The 17,569-nt window shown below is 38.8% G+C and overlaps 3 protein-coding genes across 4 annotated transcripts; 2 read left to right on the forward strand and 1 right to left on the reverse strand.

Annotated features, from left to right (window-relative positions):
• Positions 1 to 1,034: 1,034 nt before the first annotated feature.
• LOC121994392 (zinc finger protein 8-like) lies at positions 1,035 to 2,450 on the forward strand. The gene has a single exon (XM_042548442.1). The coding sequence runs from the start codon at positions 1,463 to 1,465 to the stop codon at positions 2,273 to 2,275; it is 813 nt and encodes a 270-aa protein (XP_042404376.1). The 5' UTR covers positions 1,035 to 1,462; the 3' UTR covers positions 2,276 to 2,450.
• A 532-nt stretch (positions 2,451 to 2,982) lies between these two features.
• Positions 2,983 to 5,547, reverse strand: LOC121994393 (deoxymugineic acid synthase 1-D-like). Of its 2 annotated transcripts, XM_042548444.1 has the most exons (5): positions 5,541 to 5,547; positions 3,921 to 4,227; positions 3,552 to 3,804; positions 3,295 to 3,474; positions 2,983 to 3,207 (listed from the first exon to the last, which is right to left on the reverse strand). In XM_042548444.1, the coding sequence occupies exons 1-5, from the start codon at positions 5,545 to 5,547 to the stop codon at positions 2,983 to 2,985; spliced, it is 972 nt and encodes a 323-aa protein (XP_042404378.1). The 2 variants fall into 2 exon arrangements, with proteins under 2 accessions (XP_042404378.1, XP_042404377.1); XM_042548443.1 differs by lacking the exon at positions 5,541 to 5,547 and having other exon boundaries at positions 3,921 to 4,240.
• A 7,587-nt stretch (positions 5,548 to 13,134) lies between these two features.
• On the forward strand, positions 13,135 to 13,948 carry LOC121994395 (CASP-like protein 4D1). The gene is made up of 3 exons (XM_042548445.1): positions 13,135 to 13,313; positions 13,419 to 13,551; positions 13,637 to 13,948. The coding sequence occupies exons 1-3, from the start codon at positions 13,141 to 13,143 to the stop codon at positions 13,868 to 13,870; spliced, it is 540 nt and encodes a 179-aa protein (XP_042404379.1). The 5' UTR covers positions 13,135 to 13,140; the 3' UTR covers positions 13,871 to 13,948.
• The last annotated feature ends 3,621 nt before the right edge of the window (positions 13,949 to 17,569 follow it).

Consider the following 17,569-nt stretch of genomic DNA (forward strand, 5'->3'; position numbering starts at 1 on the left):
GGGGGGCGTTCGAGAGACATTCAAATACAATTTCCTTTAGTGACTGGTCCCCTGAAGAAACTGAAGATTGCAGCGAGCTATAAGATTTATGGCTTGTGTCCATTTCCACAGCCTCAAGGTCTGCAGTGGCTGACTCTGAGGAGGATAATTTAAGATATCATGAAAGAGGATAATTGCGAAATGTGTCAATCATGGTTCAATAAGTTGCAACCCTTTCTGCTCCCAAACTATATACATATATACACACAAACAACTTTCCTCTCATGAAAATAAGCAAATGAAGAAAGAATATCTTGATATATTATATTACCTAAATAATTTCTATGAATGGCTGATCTACCTTTCCAAGTAACTTTGCGATTGATGTGAGAAATGTAGGATCGTTGAAGTGAAGGACGACTGATTGAAAATGACATGGAACTCGTTTAGTACTTAAGTTGAAAACTTAGTCACGATCGATCAAACTGTTGCGAGTTGAAGTCGTATGAAGTGATTGACTGAGTGTTCATGGAGGGCAAAATGCAGACGAACGAGCAGTATGATGTGACAGAGAGGTGAGGTTGTCCCTTGCGGCCTCTGGAGTAAAAGATGTTAAAAGGGAGCTAGAAGAAGAATCCCATGAATGAAAATAATCCACAGTAATTGATCAGGTAATAGTAGAGAGTAGCGTTTAGGACCACTTTCCCTCCTTTCTCTTCTCTTCTCTTCCCTTCCCTTCAAGCACCAGCAATCGAGACGCAAGAAACAAAGAAGCAACAGCTATAAAGGGTTACCCAGTACCCTAATTGAGTATGACACGCACAGAGGGAGAAAGAGACCCACCATGACTGCAGCTGGTCACGTACCCATCTGCTGTTTCCACATGCATGGAAAGCTAGCCAAACATATATGTGACACATATATTTCAGCAAAGATAAGAGAGAAAAAAGGGAAATTAAAAAAGGCCAGAAGAAATTAACGATCGATGATACATCTAGCTATATATCTACACGAAGTGGTACTTGGTTGTTAAATTGACAAGCCACAACCTACTCCTTCGCTCACCATCAATAAACAGGAACAACTTCTGGTGCATCTGTCAGTCCTGGGGTCTGCTCCAACTGTCCGCACTCCGCAATCCTTCTCGCCATGGCTATACCTAATGCTGTTTAGCTGATCATCTCTCCATGCAAGAACCAAGCTGGGAGGTGATGACCATTGTTTCCGTACCCTGTCTGAATTTTCGTTTCTGAAGTATTCAGGAAAGGGAGGTGATGGCTGGTGTCCTCTCTTCCCTTCCTCAACCAACGAACTCAGATGTGAGAAAGAGAGACAGAAAGAGACATGGACTAGAGAACAAGAAGACTGAGGAGTGGGGCGAGAAGAGAAGGACAAGAAAGGCTTGAGTTCTAAATCTTTCTTATTCCTCCTGATTTCGGCTAATTCATTACTAGCTCTGAGGAATAAAGGTAAGGAAGGAAGGATGAGCGAGAAGGAGTCGCGTGCTGTGGACTCCTTTTCGGAACTACCTTTCATTCGGCCGGCGCCCAAGCTCGCCTCCTCCGGCATCCGCCTCTTCGGCATCCAAGTCCCTCGCCCACCCTCCCCTGAAGAAGGCAGCGAGGATGCATCTGCAGCGGCGCTGGCCACCAGCAAAGGTGGAGGAGAGAGTAGCGGCAGTAGTGGCGGAACAGCCGCCAGGAAGTTCGAGTGCCACTACTGTTGCCGCCAATTCCCGACGTCGCAAGCGCTCGGCGGTCACCAGAATGCCCACAAGCGGGAGCGCCAGCACGCGAAGCGCGTGAATCTCCATTCCGCCGTTCTGGCTGCCGCCTACCAGAACCAGGCCGCCGCTTTCTACGGCGGCCACGGCCACCATCTCTACGGCGGCCACGGCCACCATCTCTACGGCGCCTTCTTCAACTCCCCGACCGGACGCTTCGCCCTAGATTCCTCCGTCGCCGGTCCGAGGCACTACACTCCCTCGTGGCATACAGCCGCCAGTAGCTTCTCCAGCCGTCGCACGGTGTCTGAGTCGGTGGCGCACCCCAGCGACGGACAGTCGCCGGGAGTATGGAGGATTCCGGCCTCCTTAGGGTTGATCCATTGCGACTCCAGGGAGAAAACTTTACCCACTCTAAGAAGAGATCACCAGCAATTAATCACGGGAGTTGGCGGAGCCCCCGGCGACGACAGCACTTTTCCTTGTGCTAACGCTTCTCCTTCAGCCGACCAATTTGTGCAGCAAACGATGCCCAGTGTGAAGGAGAAGGTAAGTCTGGATTTGCACCTCTGATGATCAATTACCATAAATATTGTTGTAGCTTGCCGAATGATCATACAATTAATCTTCTTCTCGTCTATGATCTTCACTACGTGTATTTGTTTTCTAAAAATTTATTTTATATTTTTAATTTAAGACCTTGTTATCAGAAACCCCACTCATCTTACAAGAAGGGGTATAGTTTCTTTATGAATTAATTGAAGCAGCAACTTTAATTCTTTGAATATATCATTAATTTGGTTGTTGAACCAAGATCTCCCCTAAATACATACAGTAACTTTTAACATTAAAATTTTCAATTTTTTTACATACACTTGCTGTTCAAGGTCCTGCATTCGTGGTACACTTGTCTCTATGTAACACGTACTAGCTCATTAATGGATTTATCTTGCATATAGATTCCCCTAACGAAAATCCTCTCCATTCCAAGAACCATACGATTTTGATCCTCAGTCTTAATTTAAGGTGAAGATCAATTCACTTAATTCACATGTGTGCAATTAGGTTACTTCCATCCACAAGAGTTAATCACGATGCATCTGATTGGAAAAGAGTTCAGTTTGGGGCTCTTAAATAGCTTTAATGATCCTAATGATTTCAAATTTCTGTTGTAGTTTGTATAATATAGAAACTGGTTGCAAATGAGATATCGTCGACAAACTACAACGAGTTCTGGAAATCCATGGCAGCATCATGTTCCTCCTCTAGTCATTAATTAATTAGATCTCTCCGTCCCAGAACTCTTCCAGGGATTTGTAAGGCCCATCGTCCGATATAAGTCTCATGCCTGTAATAATTTTGCGCTGCGGGATCTGGCTAATCTTTTGCTTGTCTTCCTCACTCAACTCCCAGTCGAAAATGTCCAAGTTCTCCAGCATCCTTTTCTCATTGTAGCTCTTCACTACCACACAATCTCCCTGCTCGATCACCCATCTCAGGCAAATCTGTGCACAAGCACCAACACGCTAATAACAGAGAGCAGTAGAGCCAGGGAAGAGAAAGCATTGAGAGCTATAGCTACTGTGATGTACCTGAGGAATAGTCTTTCCTCTTTCTACTGCAATCTCCTTCAGGACATGGCTCTCCATCACCCAGTCTTGGCCCCAGAGAGCTCCTGTTCCTCCCAACGGAGAATAAGCGCACACTTGAATCCCCTTGCCCATGCAAAATTCCCTCAATTTCTTCTGCTGCCAAACAGGGTTCACCTCCACCTGAGAAGGGATCACAAACAATGATCTTTGAGAGAAAAATAATGCATGGAGTTAATTATATAATATTATATATCCACCTGATTAACAGCAGGAGAAACCTTAGCGATAGACAGTAACGTTTCCAACTTCTTGCAGGAGAAGTTACTAACGCCTATTGACTTGGTTAAGCCCAGTGCATGGCACTCCTCCATGGCCATCCACACTGAGCTAATGTCGATGGGGCACAATTCCACTGTTTCTTGAGCTGTGTTATCGGTCGTCTCCTGTTTTTTCTTTACGCCAATGGGAACGTGTATGAGATAGAGATCGAGGAACTCCAACTGAAGCTTCCTGCAACACAAATTAATTAATGACAAGGCACAATCAATCTAAATAAATATAAGTACAATCTAACTTTAAACAAGTTAACCAGATTGTTCTTTCTTATATTTTAAAAAAAAACGTACTGTAGACTCTTCTGCAAGGCAGGAAGGACTAAGTCTTTGTGGGCATCAGTGAACCAAAGCTTGGAGGTGATGAAGAGCTCGTCACGGGACTTGATGAGTCCACTGTGAAGGGCCTCAGCAATGGCCTGACCTAGTGGCTCCTCAGACTGGTAGAGGGAGGCAGTATCAAAGTGACGGTAGCCGAGCTCGATAGCTCGTAGGACGGAGGATCTTGTTGCTTCAGGGTGGGAGCCCCATGGGTACGCTGCCGTGCCCATGCCAATCACCGGCATTGGTTTGCTTCCAGCAATGGAGTTCAGGGGCACTGCTCTATTTGCCATTGTTCAGTGTTAGAATGTGCAGAGATAGTTGTGCATGGAGGGGAAGGGATGATATATATATAGAGCTTAATATTAACTCGCTTTTTGCCCTTGACAATTTGTTAAAGTAACGACTCCATTACTTTTGGCAAGTGTGTTTTGTAACATTTGAAAGAATTAAATGGAAAATAGCAATTATTTGAGTTTGCTATATAACTAAGAAATAAAAAAGGGGGCTAATGATGAAAACTTAAGTTCAAGCATAAAAAATAAATAAATGTCCTTTTAAAATCATTTTTTAAAGAAGCTTTCTTTTTAATGTGTGTACAATTTTGTTAAGTAGTGCCTTTATTAATTTGGCAACCTTAGAATATAATATTATAATGTATATATTTGGCAAGTATCCCAATAAATATTTGCAAGGATAAAATAATTGTAATCAACAGCCTTCCATATTATTCAAGTTTTCTATATTTGGATAAGAGATTTCGAATTGAATTGACATTTAAGTTATTTTTATTGAATTTAAAATGAATTAAATGAGAATGAATAAAAAAGAGAAAGAATGAAATAAAGTAAAGATAAGAGTTTAAGAGTTTAAGAGTTTACTCCCTTTGTTCATTTCGGAAAGAAATTAAGTTATTTTAAAGTTTCTAGATGAAAACTTTTTTTTCCTTATCAAAGCAATGCAAATGGACATATATTAGTCTTTAAAAATATTAAAAAAATCCTTTTATTTTTTGGAAAAATATGAGTGGCAAATATGAGAGAGAAAAAAAAGTCTTCGATATTATCATCTTATTTTTCATCTTTATGCATATTTTTTAAAAATTATTGAGCGAACTAAATTATAATTTGATTTCATATAATTATTTTGTCTAATAATAAATGAATTAGACCAGAAAGAATTAATTTTATACTTGTTTCAAACACTTAGTAAGTGTTTGAAACTATTATTAGACGATTTTATCTTGCTACAATTATGGAGTAAATTTACAGTTTGAGATAGACTTCGTCAACCTAGGCAATTAACTTTTCTATATTACTCAAAATTGAGACAATAAAAGAGCGTTTGTTTTACATTTTCTATGATATTTTCTATTTTTATTTTATGAGAAAATGAAAAACTGATTTGGTTTACATTTTTCACATTCATTTTATGAGAAAATGAAAAACTCATTTGGTTTATATTTTTCACATTCATTTTCAATAAAAAGAGAGTCATTTTCTAAAAAAATGAAAAATACAGAAAAATTATTTTATGAAAAATGAGAAAATATGATTTTCTAGAAAATAAAATGAAAATGTAAACAAACCAAACACACCATAAGTGTTTCTTCAAATATCCATAGCAAATATCACCCCTAGTGTAACGGTAAGGTACGTATTCAGTGGATTCAAGGATTAAGCAGGATGGATTGATCAAAAAGAAATTTTAATAGGTCATGATTTTTAACTCAAATATTGGAATGAAACTCTCTTTAATTTGGATTGAAACTCATTTAGAGACCTAAATTTATTATCAATTGAAATCATATCGGTAAAATTATATATCTGGAAAATATCATTTAGGGTATGTTCGGAGGTTTCGAATATTTTTTTTACTATTTTGAATAATTTTCATTTTTTTATATTTAAGATATTTTGAATATTTATAGATTATGATTTGTCTATTCAAGTATCTATTTAACTATTTGAGGGAATATCCTAAATTGTTGAATAAAATTTTCTTTTTTGGGTAAAACTTAGAGGATGATGGGTTTTTTTTTTCTATTTCTTTTCTCGTTTTCTCCATAAATACTTCTTCTTTTCAGCTCGTATGATCTTGTCTAAAAGTGGAAAGGTGGAATGCTGAGGACGTGGCGGCTTCACTGACCGACTGTAGACCTCACTCCGCTCTGCAAAATAAATAACGTCACTATCGAGACAAGGAAGGAGTCCTTGGCGTTAGCCCTCCAACACTCAAGTCAATCACCGAAACAGTGGAAGAAAGCGGCGTAACAGTAACTCTAGAGCAAATAACGAATAACACGTACCTCCACCGATGATGGACCACCCCTTTATATAGAGCCTTGGTGCGTGACGCGCATGCTTCTTGAGGCATGGACATGTTCTCCAATATGTCCTATGAAAGGACATGTCATGAAAGTACCTCTGATACTATACCTTAACAAGACATGCATATTCTTGACAAGAAAGTAAAAGTTTCGGCCGTACGATCAGTCTGTCGACCATGTCTTGTGTCAGCGGCACTATCTTCCAAAAAGATGCTAAGGGATACTATAGTGGTCTCGTTGCTTGGCCGAGTAGGGCATCCAGTCAGCCGGGACTCCTCCGCTCTGTCGTCGGCCTCAATTGCTCTTCCCTGCGGTGACTGTGTAGTAACATGTCATCCCCCATTCAGACAAGTTATTTGGTTTCCTCAGCGTCCTGTTGCTCCACACTGAACGTCGGATTATTTTATCATATTATCCTTGAGTTGGACGAGTGGTCCGCTTGGACATGTCTACCGCTGGTTGGGCACTGAATGCCCCGACCGACCGTTGCAATTGTCCTCTATTCAACCCTTTGACACGCGCGCTGGCGTTGACCACCCTGACTTTGACTTCCACCTTGGCAGTTGACCCCGTACCAGGTGGACCTCTCTATATCGCCGCATCACCATAGGTAATTACTATCCAATCCGGCGTCAAAAAGATATTACTGTTCAAAAGTTTGCTAGGGTAAGGACAGACTTTATAGTAGATTTTTAATTATGGAGGTTGGCTACTGGGCATTTTATCACGAACACTTTTGAATTTATTTGAAAAAAAAGATTATTCACTTTTAGAATTAGTCGAGTTCGTAAAAATGTAGATACTGATTTTGTAGGATCGAAAGCGCTAGAGAGGTGAGTGAACACTCGTGACTTTTCACATTTTTCATTAAAGCTATAAAGGAATCACAGTGGAAAGAAAAAGTTAAGCGAAGAACAAAGTAGACAATACTAACACTTTTGGTTTTACTTGGTTCAGAGTTTATGACGACTCCTACTCCAAGATTCGCGATCGACAATTATTTTCGATGGACAATTCACTAACAATTCTATAATTACAAAGAAACTTTGATTACACATAATGAAATGCGATTAATAATAAAGAGATAATTTTATCGATAACTCAAAAAGAATAGAAGCTTTGACGTTTGTCGTGGAGAGATTTTCAGAACAACACCCAAGCACGGAAGTTGTATGAAAAGTTGTGTTTAAGGTGTTGGTTGAACCCTCCTTTTATAGCCTTGTCCGGGCGCCTGGATGGGTCTCGGGCTCCCCCATCAAGCTAATGTGGCATGACCTCTGCGAAGCTCTATCCGTCAAAGTTTATCCATCTCTAAGCACCTGGACCTGTCCGAACGCTTGGATTGTGACATGTGTCGGTCAATCAATGAGCGTCGCCTCAGCTACACCAGTGTCTAGGTTCATCCTAGTCCGGGCGCCTAGACTAGGTCCAGGCGCTTGGATGTCCATTTTCGAGCCAATCTTCCAGTTTAGATTTTCTGCACCACAGAGTTATCACAACAATCAAAATGTATTATTTTGAATGAATTTGACAGTCTAAAAAACTGTCCGGTTCTGACTTTCGAATTTCAACGAAACTGTAGGTCGAATCGACGTCTACTGTTCCCTTAGTGGGGAATGATTCCTCACCTACTCCTCTCAGGAGAGTTTACCTGATGTCAAATTGGTCCTCCGGACCGTTTAGATTTTGCTCAGTATCCGAGACTTTAAGACTTTTCGCTGGATGTCCTATCTTCGACCTGCCCAGTTTTCTGCCTGATGTCCACGACCTTTTCATTTGCTGTTCTCGACCAGTAGGATTTTTCGCCCGATGTTTTTGAGCTACTAAAACTTCTGCCCAGTTTCTCATATCAGGACTTCCTTGTCTACCCACAACTAGGATTTTCCACCTATTCACTATGACATTTAGCTTGCATTGACTCACGTAGGACTTTCCTGAATACTTAGTCAGACTTATTAGAACCACAATAATCTTTAACTTTGAACCATTTACCATTATCAAAACTTAGGGGGCGTTTGGTTAAATGATGGGAATGACTATGGGTATGAGTTTGATAGTAGGGTGGATTGAGAATAGGAATGGAAATGAAACCCATCAAGTTATATGGGTTTGGTTGATTCCTATAAATCTAGTAATCATTCCCAAAATGTCATTCCCAAACCCACAATCCAAACACTATCTTTTACTATCATTCCATTCCCTCATTCCTAAACCCATCAACCAAACACTCCCTTAGATTAAGTTTTGCACCAATAATTTGCCTCTTCTTTTTTTATTATGGCAACATAATTTAAAGTTGAGTAAAGCATAATTAGTTAAGAATAACTAAAGACCTATACAAAAAAAAAATTTAACTGCCTTTTTTTTCAAAATTTAAATTTCTAAGTATGGAAACAGAACTTAAAAGTTCATATTTTTAAAGTTAAAATTTCTAAGTTAAACTTTCCCTAAAAAAATTTAACTTTAAACTCCCCCTAAAAATAACACTTAGTTCTTTTCTTTTTGAAAAAATTTAGCTTTTGAAAATTAGCAGCAACTTAACTCTTAATCTTTTTCTCCCCTTTAACATATATCAAAAATAATTTACAAAAGAAATGTAAAGAACTCCCTCTCAATTAATGCCTTAGTTGAAAATAAATTTGGAAAACTAAAAATTTTGAAGATACAAGTACTTAAATAATTGTTTTGTTTAATGGGGAAAAAATATAAAAATAAAAAATTAGGTAAAGTTAATAGCATGAGTATAACCCTAGAATCCAAGTATAAATGTAATTTGGAAAAATTAATTAGATTTTGAAAAATTAATTTGTTTTTGAAAATTTAATTTGGTTATGAATTAATTAATTTAAAGTTTTGAAAATTAATTTAAAGTTTTAAAAATTTAATTAAAGTTTTTAAATTTAATTTAAGTTTTAAAAATTAATTTAAGTGTTAGAATTTAAGTTTTGAAAATTAATTTAAGCTTGAATTAGATCAATTAATTTAATTAGGTTTTAGGTTAGATTATGTAAATTTATTAATTAAATTAATTAGTTTGAGTTAGGTTAAATAATTCTATATTGATTGATCCTAATATCTCACCCATTTCTAGATTTTCAATCAAGGAGGCTTATAGGTTTCTATGATATATTTGACATATATTTTTTCTTCAATTTAATTTAAAATCTAAAAATCGATTTACATTTGAGTTAGAGTTAGCTTTAACAGTTAATCGATTAAATATCTATTTCGATAATCGGCTTCTAGGCTGTGGCGAGGCACAAGGGCCTTTTTGGGTATCAGAGTAACGACCACTTCTAGACAAAGTCTTTTAAAAAAATTGAATATTTAACTTTTTTTATAAAAATCCTTAGTCTAACTAGTCAAGTGTCTAAGTCCTTATCTAACCATCCTAATCTAGGCAGAAATAAGGAAAGCAGTAAATCAAGAAATCAAGCAAATCTATAATGGATTTAATCCTTGGGGATCCAATATTGATTAAGTTCAATTTGATTAGTCAAGTTAGACTTAGGGAACCATACTTGGACTAGATTTCTATTGGTTCAATTTACTAAAGACAAGTAAGATTTAAATCTTGTTTTAACCTTGTATTCGAGTCCGGATCGATTGTATACGACCCTTTATTTTCCAAGAATCGGATCAAGATTTTTGAAGCCCAAAGTGAATTGTTCCAATGAATCTTTAAGTTCTTTGATTTAAACTTTCAAAGTGGAAATTTCTTCCTCAAGTTATCGAATTTGAGTTGAACTTTCACTTTGAACTTCTTTAGTCAAAGAACTTGGGTTAGTCTTCTCCTTAAGTGTTGTTATCTCCTCTTGGAGTGACTTGACCCGGACATTAGACTTAGCTAATTTACGCATCAAATAATTTATTAAATTATATAACTTATTTACTTGAGGGGAACTTACAGTGTTGTTTGGCCATTTGGAAACGGATATGAATTCATGGCTTGACTCAGACTCGGCTTAGGATTCGGTCTCGGATTTGGTCTTGACAACGTATGCTTGTACCGGTAGAGCAAGGAAGCTTACTTGAGCTTGTTCTTCTTCTTTAGAGCCTTCTGATGACTCGAACCATATTGCTTTCAGGGTCTTTCTTTTTCTTTGCTTCTTTAGCAATTTTCGAACTAGGCCAACTAATTCAAAAGTGATCTTCTTGTCATCTTCTAAGTCCAATTCAAATTCAGGTTCGGGTCAGAATTTGGGCGTTGACTTCTTAGTCTTAAATTTTCTTGCAAGCAAAGCAATTTCTTTCTCAGTAGAGCATGTATTAGTCTGTTCATGCAATTTAAATTTAGAAAATAGCTCACCTAGTCTAATAGATGAAAAATCCTTAGAAACCTTGTAAGCATCTACCATAGATGCCCACAAAGTATTTTTTGGAAATGTGTTAAAGGTATACCTTATAATATCGTGATTCTCCATTTTCTGTTTGATCGAGTGGAGTCTATTGAGCACATCTTGGATTCGGGCATGTAGTTGACTTGCTAATTCTTCATTTTACATTTTAATGTTATAAAATTTATTTAAAAATAGATCTTTCTTACAAACCTTAGTGTCGGAGGTTCCTTCCTGAAGCTCAATCAATTTTTTGCTAGAGATCCTTTGCGCTACTGAACAGTCAAACTTAACTTAGCTCTTCTTTGGTCAAGCTACATTGTAAGGTCTAGTAGCCTTTGCATCCGCCTCAATCTTCCTTTTTGTTGGTTCATCCCATTTGTCATAGGTAAGAGGTATTCTATCTTTGGTGGAGAGTGTGAATCCTATTTAGATCACAATCCACATCTCCACTTGAGTCTTAGGATGATACTCCATTCGACCCTTCTAGTAACCGAAGTTCTCATCGGAGAAAAGAGATGGGCATACAGTACTATAGCCTTCTTGATGGGTCATGCCAAATAAACTGCGCAAAAGAAAAACAAAAAGAAGCACATACCAAGTCTTGATCTTAGATTAATAGTGCAGAAGAAGAAAAAAAGAAATATCGTTCGAGTGGTGTTGCACAAACTTCGAAAAATTTTAAAAAAGAATATGAGAAATTTGTCAAAAGAGGTTATTACATCAATCCTGACTTATGACAAAAATTTGAAAATACAAAATACAAAAAGGCATAAGACTAATTTTTTGCTCAACAAAAATATATTTTTACAAAAAAAATTAAAAAAGTAACGAAATGCTCTTATGGTCGTTGCACCAATTTAGAGCGTCTCACCTCTGATGCCAATTATAAGATCAAAAGCGCTAAAGGGGGTGAATAATATTTGTGGTTTTTTTTTTACATTTTTCGTTAAAACTATTGAGGAATCACAGTGGAAAGAAAAAATTAAGCGAAGAACAGAGAAGAGAATACTAACACTTTGGTTTTACTTGTTCAGAATACATGACGACTCCTACTCTAAGGTCCACAATCGACGATTACCTCTGTTGGACAATTCACTAGCAATTCGATAATTACAAAGAAACTTTGATTACACGTAATGAAATGTAATTAATAGAAAAGAGACAATTTTATCGACAACTCAAAAAGAATAGAAGCTTTGACGTTTATCATTGGATCAACATTCGATCGTAGAGAGCTTTCGGAATAACACGTAAGCATGGAAGTCATATGAAAAGCTATGTTTGAGGTGTTGGTTGAACCCTCCTTTTATAACTTTGTCCAGGCGTCTGGACCGGTTTTGGGCGCCTCCATCAAGCTGATGTGGCATGACCTCAATGAAGCTTTATCTATCAAATTTATCCATCTCCGAGTGCTTGGACCTGTCACCTGGATTGTGACGTGTGTTGGCTAATTAGTGAGCGCCACTTAAGTGCCACCTTAGCTGCACTCGGTGCCTTGGTTCAGCCTAGTCCGAGCGCCTGGACTAGATGCTTATTTTTCAGCCAATCTTCCAGTTTCAATTTCCTACACCACAGAGTTAGCACAACAAATAAAATATATCAATTTTAAGAATTTGATAGTCTCGGGAATGTCCAGTTCTGACTTTCAATTTTAACGAAATCTTAGGTCGAACTGACACCTAATGTGAAGGATCAAAAATAATTTAGATATCTCCACAATGGTATGATATTGTCTACTTTGAGTCTAAGCCCTCAAAAAAATCTATTTCTAATAAATCCATGATCTTTCTCATGTGTTTTCAATGCGTGACTATGTTTGCAACCTTGCTATCCCACATAATGTTCCCTCAACGTAAGCGCGTCCTCACCTACTCTTCTCAGGAGAGTTTACCTGATGTCAAATCGGTCCTCCAGATTGTTTGAACTTTTACTTAGCATTCGAAATTTCAGGACTTTCCGCTGGACATCCGATCCCCGACTCGTCCAGTCTTTCGGTCAGTGTCCGTGACCTCCATGACTTTTACCTACTATCTTCCACTAGTAGGATTTTCCGCTCAATGTCCTCAACCTGCTAAGACTTCGGTTCAATTTCTCGGATCAGAACTTCCTTGTCTAGCAGTAACTAGAGTTTTCCATTTGCCTAGTATTCTTTAGAATTTTTACCTTGCCTAAGTTCGCTTAAAATTTTCCTACACAATCAGTCAGTCAGACTTATTAGAACCATAATAACCCTTAACTTTGAACCTTTTATTATTATCAAAACTTGAATTCGCTCATCTAGTGCTTCATACGCTAACATATTTAACAAAAAAAACCCCTAAAAACTAAAAACTGAAAACCACAGCAAACGCCAAAGCTGCAGGCTCAAACTGCCTTAAATCCAAAGCAAACGCTACCAGCCAACATCAACACCAATGCAGTGCCACAGACACAACCACATTGTGATAATTCTGAGGCATGCGCTGCAGTATAAAAAGCTTTACAACGGCCATGAGACATAATCCAACCAGAAGAACAAAGAAAAATGGCCTCAAGCAAGCCTTTGCGCATCTCTACCCTCGGTTTGAGGGTCTTCGTGCTCCTTTTCTGCTTGGCTTCCCTCATCATCATCGCCACAGACAGCGCCGAGTTTCCTGATCCAGACAGCGACACTGGCGAATTAAAAAAGACAACCTTCAAAGACGTGATCGCCTACAGGTTCGCTGATCAGCTTGAATTCATCCACCATCGATCGACTTAATTCTCCAGGCCATCATTAATTAATTCTTGATCGACTAGCTAATTAATTATACTCGTACGCAGATACCTCTTCTCTGTGGCGATTATTGGAATCGCGTACTCGCTCATGCAGATTCCTCTGGCAGCGCTGAGCATCACCAAAGGGAGCAGTTTGGTCACAAAGAGGATTCTGCCTTGGTACATCTTCACTGACGTGGTATGTTTCTTCCTCGCTCCATTTTCTGAGCAGTGGAAATTAATGAATTGGAAAGAGCTGGCGTGACGGAGTGGGCGACTTGTAGGTGATGGGCCTGCTGGTCGCCACCGGCGTCGGCGCAGGATTCGGGCTGACGGTGGATCTCAAGAGGAACTTGGACAAACAGTTTCGAGAGGCAGGCGTGCAGGACCTGGAAGTCGCGAAGAACATCGACAAGGCCTTGGACTTGGCGCATGCTTCCACGGGCTTCCTGCTCGCGGCCACGGCCTGCATGGCCGTCATAGTTCTCCTCTCAGCTCTCGTCTTGGCCAAAAAGTAGTAATTAAAAACGCGACTTTAATTTTAATTTTATAGTGGAATCAAAAAGACGCAGATATAATAATGCGAATTGCATTAATTGATTATTCATATTTCATCGTGTATGTTTGTCGGTTTAATTTCATCAAAACAAGGCACAATATACAATATTTTCCAGTTAGTCCTGGACGAATTTCCTGTGGAACAGCCATTGGGTCGTCGTGAACATCGACCGTGGCATCAAACACAAGTAAATAACTAAGCACGCAATAGCAGTTAACATTGGTCCCACAAGTAGCATCGAGCCTATCGTCGTCGTCGCCGCCATCGCCAATAACCCAACAAATGGTTTACGTTCACGTTTTCCGCTCGGTCTAGTAGCCGGCTCACTACCAATTACCTTCAGATTTGGTTTCTCTAGCAGTTGGCTATCTTTTAGTTCCTGTTCAATCAATTGTGAAATTAAAATTATATATGCCAACAGTGAGATCGAACTATGGATGGAAGGACTACCTCGCCGTGGTTCAGGAGGGGCTCATGAGGAAGGGGACGTTGATGCACCATTCTCTTATGCTTGTAAACGGGAGATCTCACGAAAGGGCGCAATATGATGGGCGTCTGCTTCTTGCGTGCGAGGTCTCTAGTGCTGGCTGGCTTGCCGTTCGCCATGGATCGATGTAGAGGGCAAGGAATTAAAGCTAATTCAATTCAATATGTATGCTCTCGGAGTATTTGCTTGCACGTATAAGATCGCGATCCACAGCGTATCTGTTCATTAATTCTTAGTCAATCTTTTTTTTCTTGATCGTGTGCTTGGCTGGCTTAATTCCCAGTCAATTCACTAAGAAAATTATAATTAATGATAAAATTAGTGAATAAACTTTAAAGAAGATAAAAATTTTAGTTGGTCACATTAAGGACCAAAAAACATTTCTGATAGTAAATTAGCGAATAAAATTCTGCGGTCTTGTTGCTCTGAATATCAATTTCTATTATGTGCACGAATTTAATTTACATATAAATCGATTGTCGGTCAATTCACACTCAGTTTTTATTTATAATTATCAGTAATATAATACCTCGGTTCTGAGATTCTGGTTAAGTATGACTTAAAAGGCTAGATGGTACTATCCATATCACCAAGGTGCACCTTCCTTTTCGGAAGCCCAAACTTAAGAATTTCAAAGTTAAGCGTGCTTGGCTTGGAGAAATCTGAGGATGGGTGACCTCCTGGGAAGTTTTCCAGGGTGCGTGCGAGTGAGGACAAAACACGCTGAAAGGACCTCCGGTGGTCTGTGGAGCTAGTCATCAAACCGATAGGTAATTCTGGTGTCGTTCCTGGTTCGGTTCGGGTGAGGCCCGCCCGGGTCGGGGCGTTACAGATGGTATCAGAGCGACCTGAGCACCCAGGGCACCACCTAGCGAGGGAGATTCTGGGATTTGTTTGTGGTGTGATTTATGGTTACACAACGAGGACGTTGTGTCTTTAAGTGGGGGTGTTTGTAATACCCCGGTTCTGAGATTCTGGTTAAGTATGACTTAAAAGGTTAGATGGTACTATCCATATCACCAAGGTGCACCTTCCTTTTCGGAAGCCCAAACTTAAGAACTCCAAAGTTAAGCGTGCTTGGCTTGGAGAAATCTGAGGATGGGTGACCTCCTGGGAAGTTTTCCAAGGTGCGTGCGAGTGAGGACAAAACACGCTGAAAGGACCTCCGGTGGTCTGTGGAGCTAGTCATCAAACCGATAGGCAATTCTGGTGTCGTTCCTGGTTCGGTTCGGGTGGGGCCCGCCCGGGTCGGGGCGTTACAAGTAAACTTATTATAACTTATAAATAAATTTTTTATACAAGATGACAAAAGACGAATATACTCGTCCACAGCGACTCCATCAACCTATAAATTTTTTATACAAGAAGATATTTTACAACAACCAATCGATTGTTAGCCGTTATTTCACGGTATGCATCTCATTCGCTCATTCTTCTATTTTTCTTGACTTTTCTAGAGCAGGGATATTCTTTGATCCACTTTTAATGGACCAGGTCCTGATCTATTGTACTGATTGAAAGAATTTAATGGTCGTCACCTGCTAAATAGATGGGGATCATTGAATTCCTTTAATCATTGCCCCTAATTCAAAGACGGATTAAGACAGACGGAATCAGAGGACCCCGCCTACTTTTTTAGTTTGCATGATTTACCCTTTGACTGAGGGTAAATCAGTCAAAGATTATGACGTTGTACCCTTTGATTGAGGTGCCAGATTCAAGCACCCCTGCGCAGACTCTTATCAATTAAGTGGTACCGTTCACCCAAAAATCCCTTCGGGGGTTTCTGATAAGGGGTCATTTCGGCGGTGGTGTCAGCCACTATAAAAAGTTTACCCATACAGTTTTACAACTGAACCAGGGGTGCTCTGGTTATGACGTTGTACCCTTTGACTGAGGTGCCAGGTTCGAGCACCCCCTACGTAGGCTCTTATCAACTAAGTGGTACCGTTCACCCAAAAATCTCTTCGGGGGTTTCTGATAAGGGGCCGTTTCGACGGCGGTGTCGGTCATTATAAAAATTTTATCCATACAGTATTTTTTTTTAACAATCGAACCAGGGGTGCTCTGGTTATGACGTTGTACCCTTTGACTGAGGTGCCAGGTTCGAGCACCCCCTGTGCAGGCTCTTTTCAATTAAGTGGTACCGTTCACACAAAAATCCCTTCGGAGGTTTATGATAAGGGGCCGTTTCGGCAGTGGTGTCGGTCACTATAAAAAGTTTACCCATACAATTTTTTTTGTCCCCTCGGATGGGTCTAGTGGCTAGTACATGAGGTGTTGCCACAATGAGGTCTGGGGTTCGAATCTTGGCAAAGCCGAGATAAATACCTTCCTTATGTGTTAATCACTATTCCAAATGCTAGTAGTCGCCCGTGATTTACCTCATCCGTATTGGCCCTGGGATGAGTTAACGGGAGTACTAGGGGCAAGCGTATTCGTCTTTTTTACCACAATAATTTAGATTTCATGTTGTTCTTGATTGCTAATTTAGGTTTTGATTCAGTAGATTATATATCTTGTCCTTAAGACGGTTATTGCAGGCCTTGATGTTGATTTAGATGGCTAATTTAACAAACAATTTAATTTCAATCGTTAAATTAATAACCGAATTAACGACCAATTTAAATTTAACAATTAAATTTATTATTTTGGTTGCTAAAATTTAATGACCGATTTTATTTCGGTCTCTAAATTAACCATTAAATTGAAATTTTTGAATGCTAAGCATTAGCTAGCGACCAAAATAAAATCAGTTGCTATTCAGTTGTTAAATTCTTTTAGCAACGAAATCAACCATTAATTGTTAATGTCAGTTTAGAATATTAAAGAAATTGTTCAGACTTTCAAATTAATTATTTTACTGACATATGTAATATATATTATTGAAAATATTTCTGGAATTCTAGCACATTTGATGATGATGAGAAAAGAATTTTTAACGATTAACTTTATTCTATTTTACTAATTTAAGTTGAAAAATAATAAGAAATTTTATTTTAGTGTTTTAGATAATTTAATCCTCTCTAGTCGGCTATTCGAACCAACCGAAATTAAGAAAAGAAAAACCGAAATTAAGAAAAGAATTTGCAGAAAATAAAGAGAAAATTCATTTTGCCAAATACATAAATTTTGTTAATATTAGAGGATGAATCTTAAACAAGTATTTAT

The sequence above is a fragment of the Zingiber officinale genome, chromosome 6A (assembly GCF_018446385.1).
Source record: "Zingiber officinale cultivar Zhangliang chromosome 6A, Zo_v1.1, whole genome shotgun sequence".
Taxonomy (NCBI): Eukaryota; Viridiplantae; Streptophyta; class Magnoliopsida; order Zingiberales; family Zingiberaceae; genus Zingiber; species Zingiber officinale.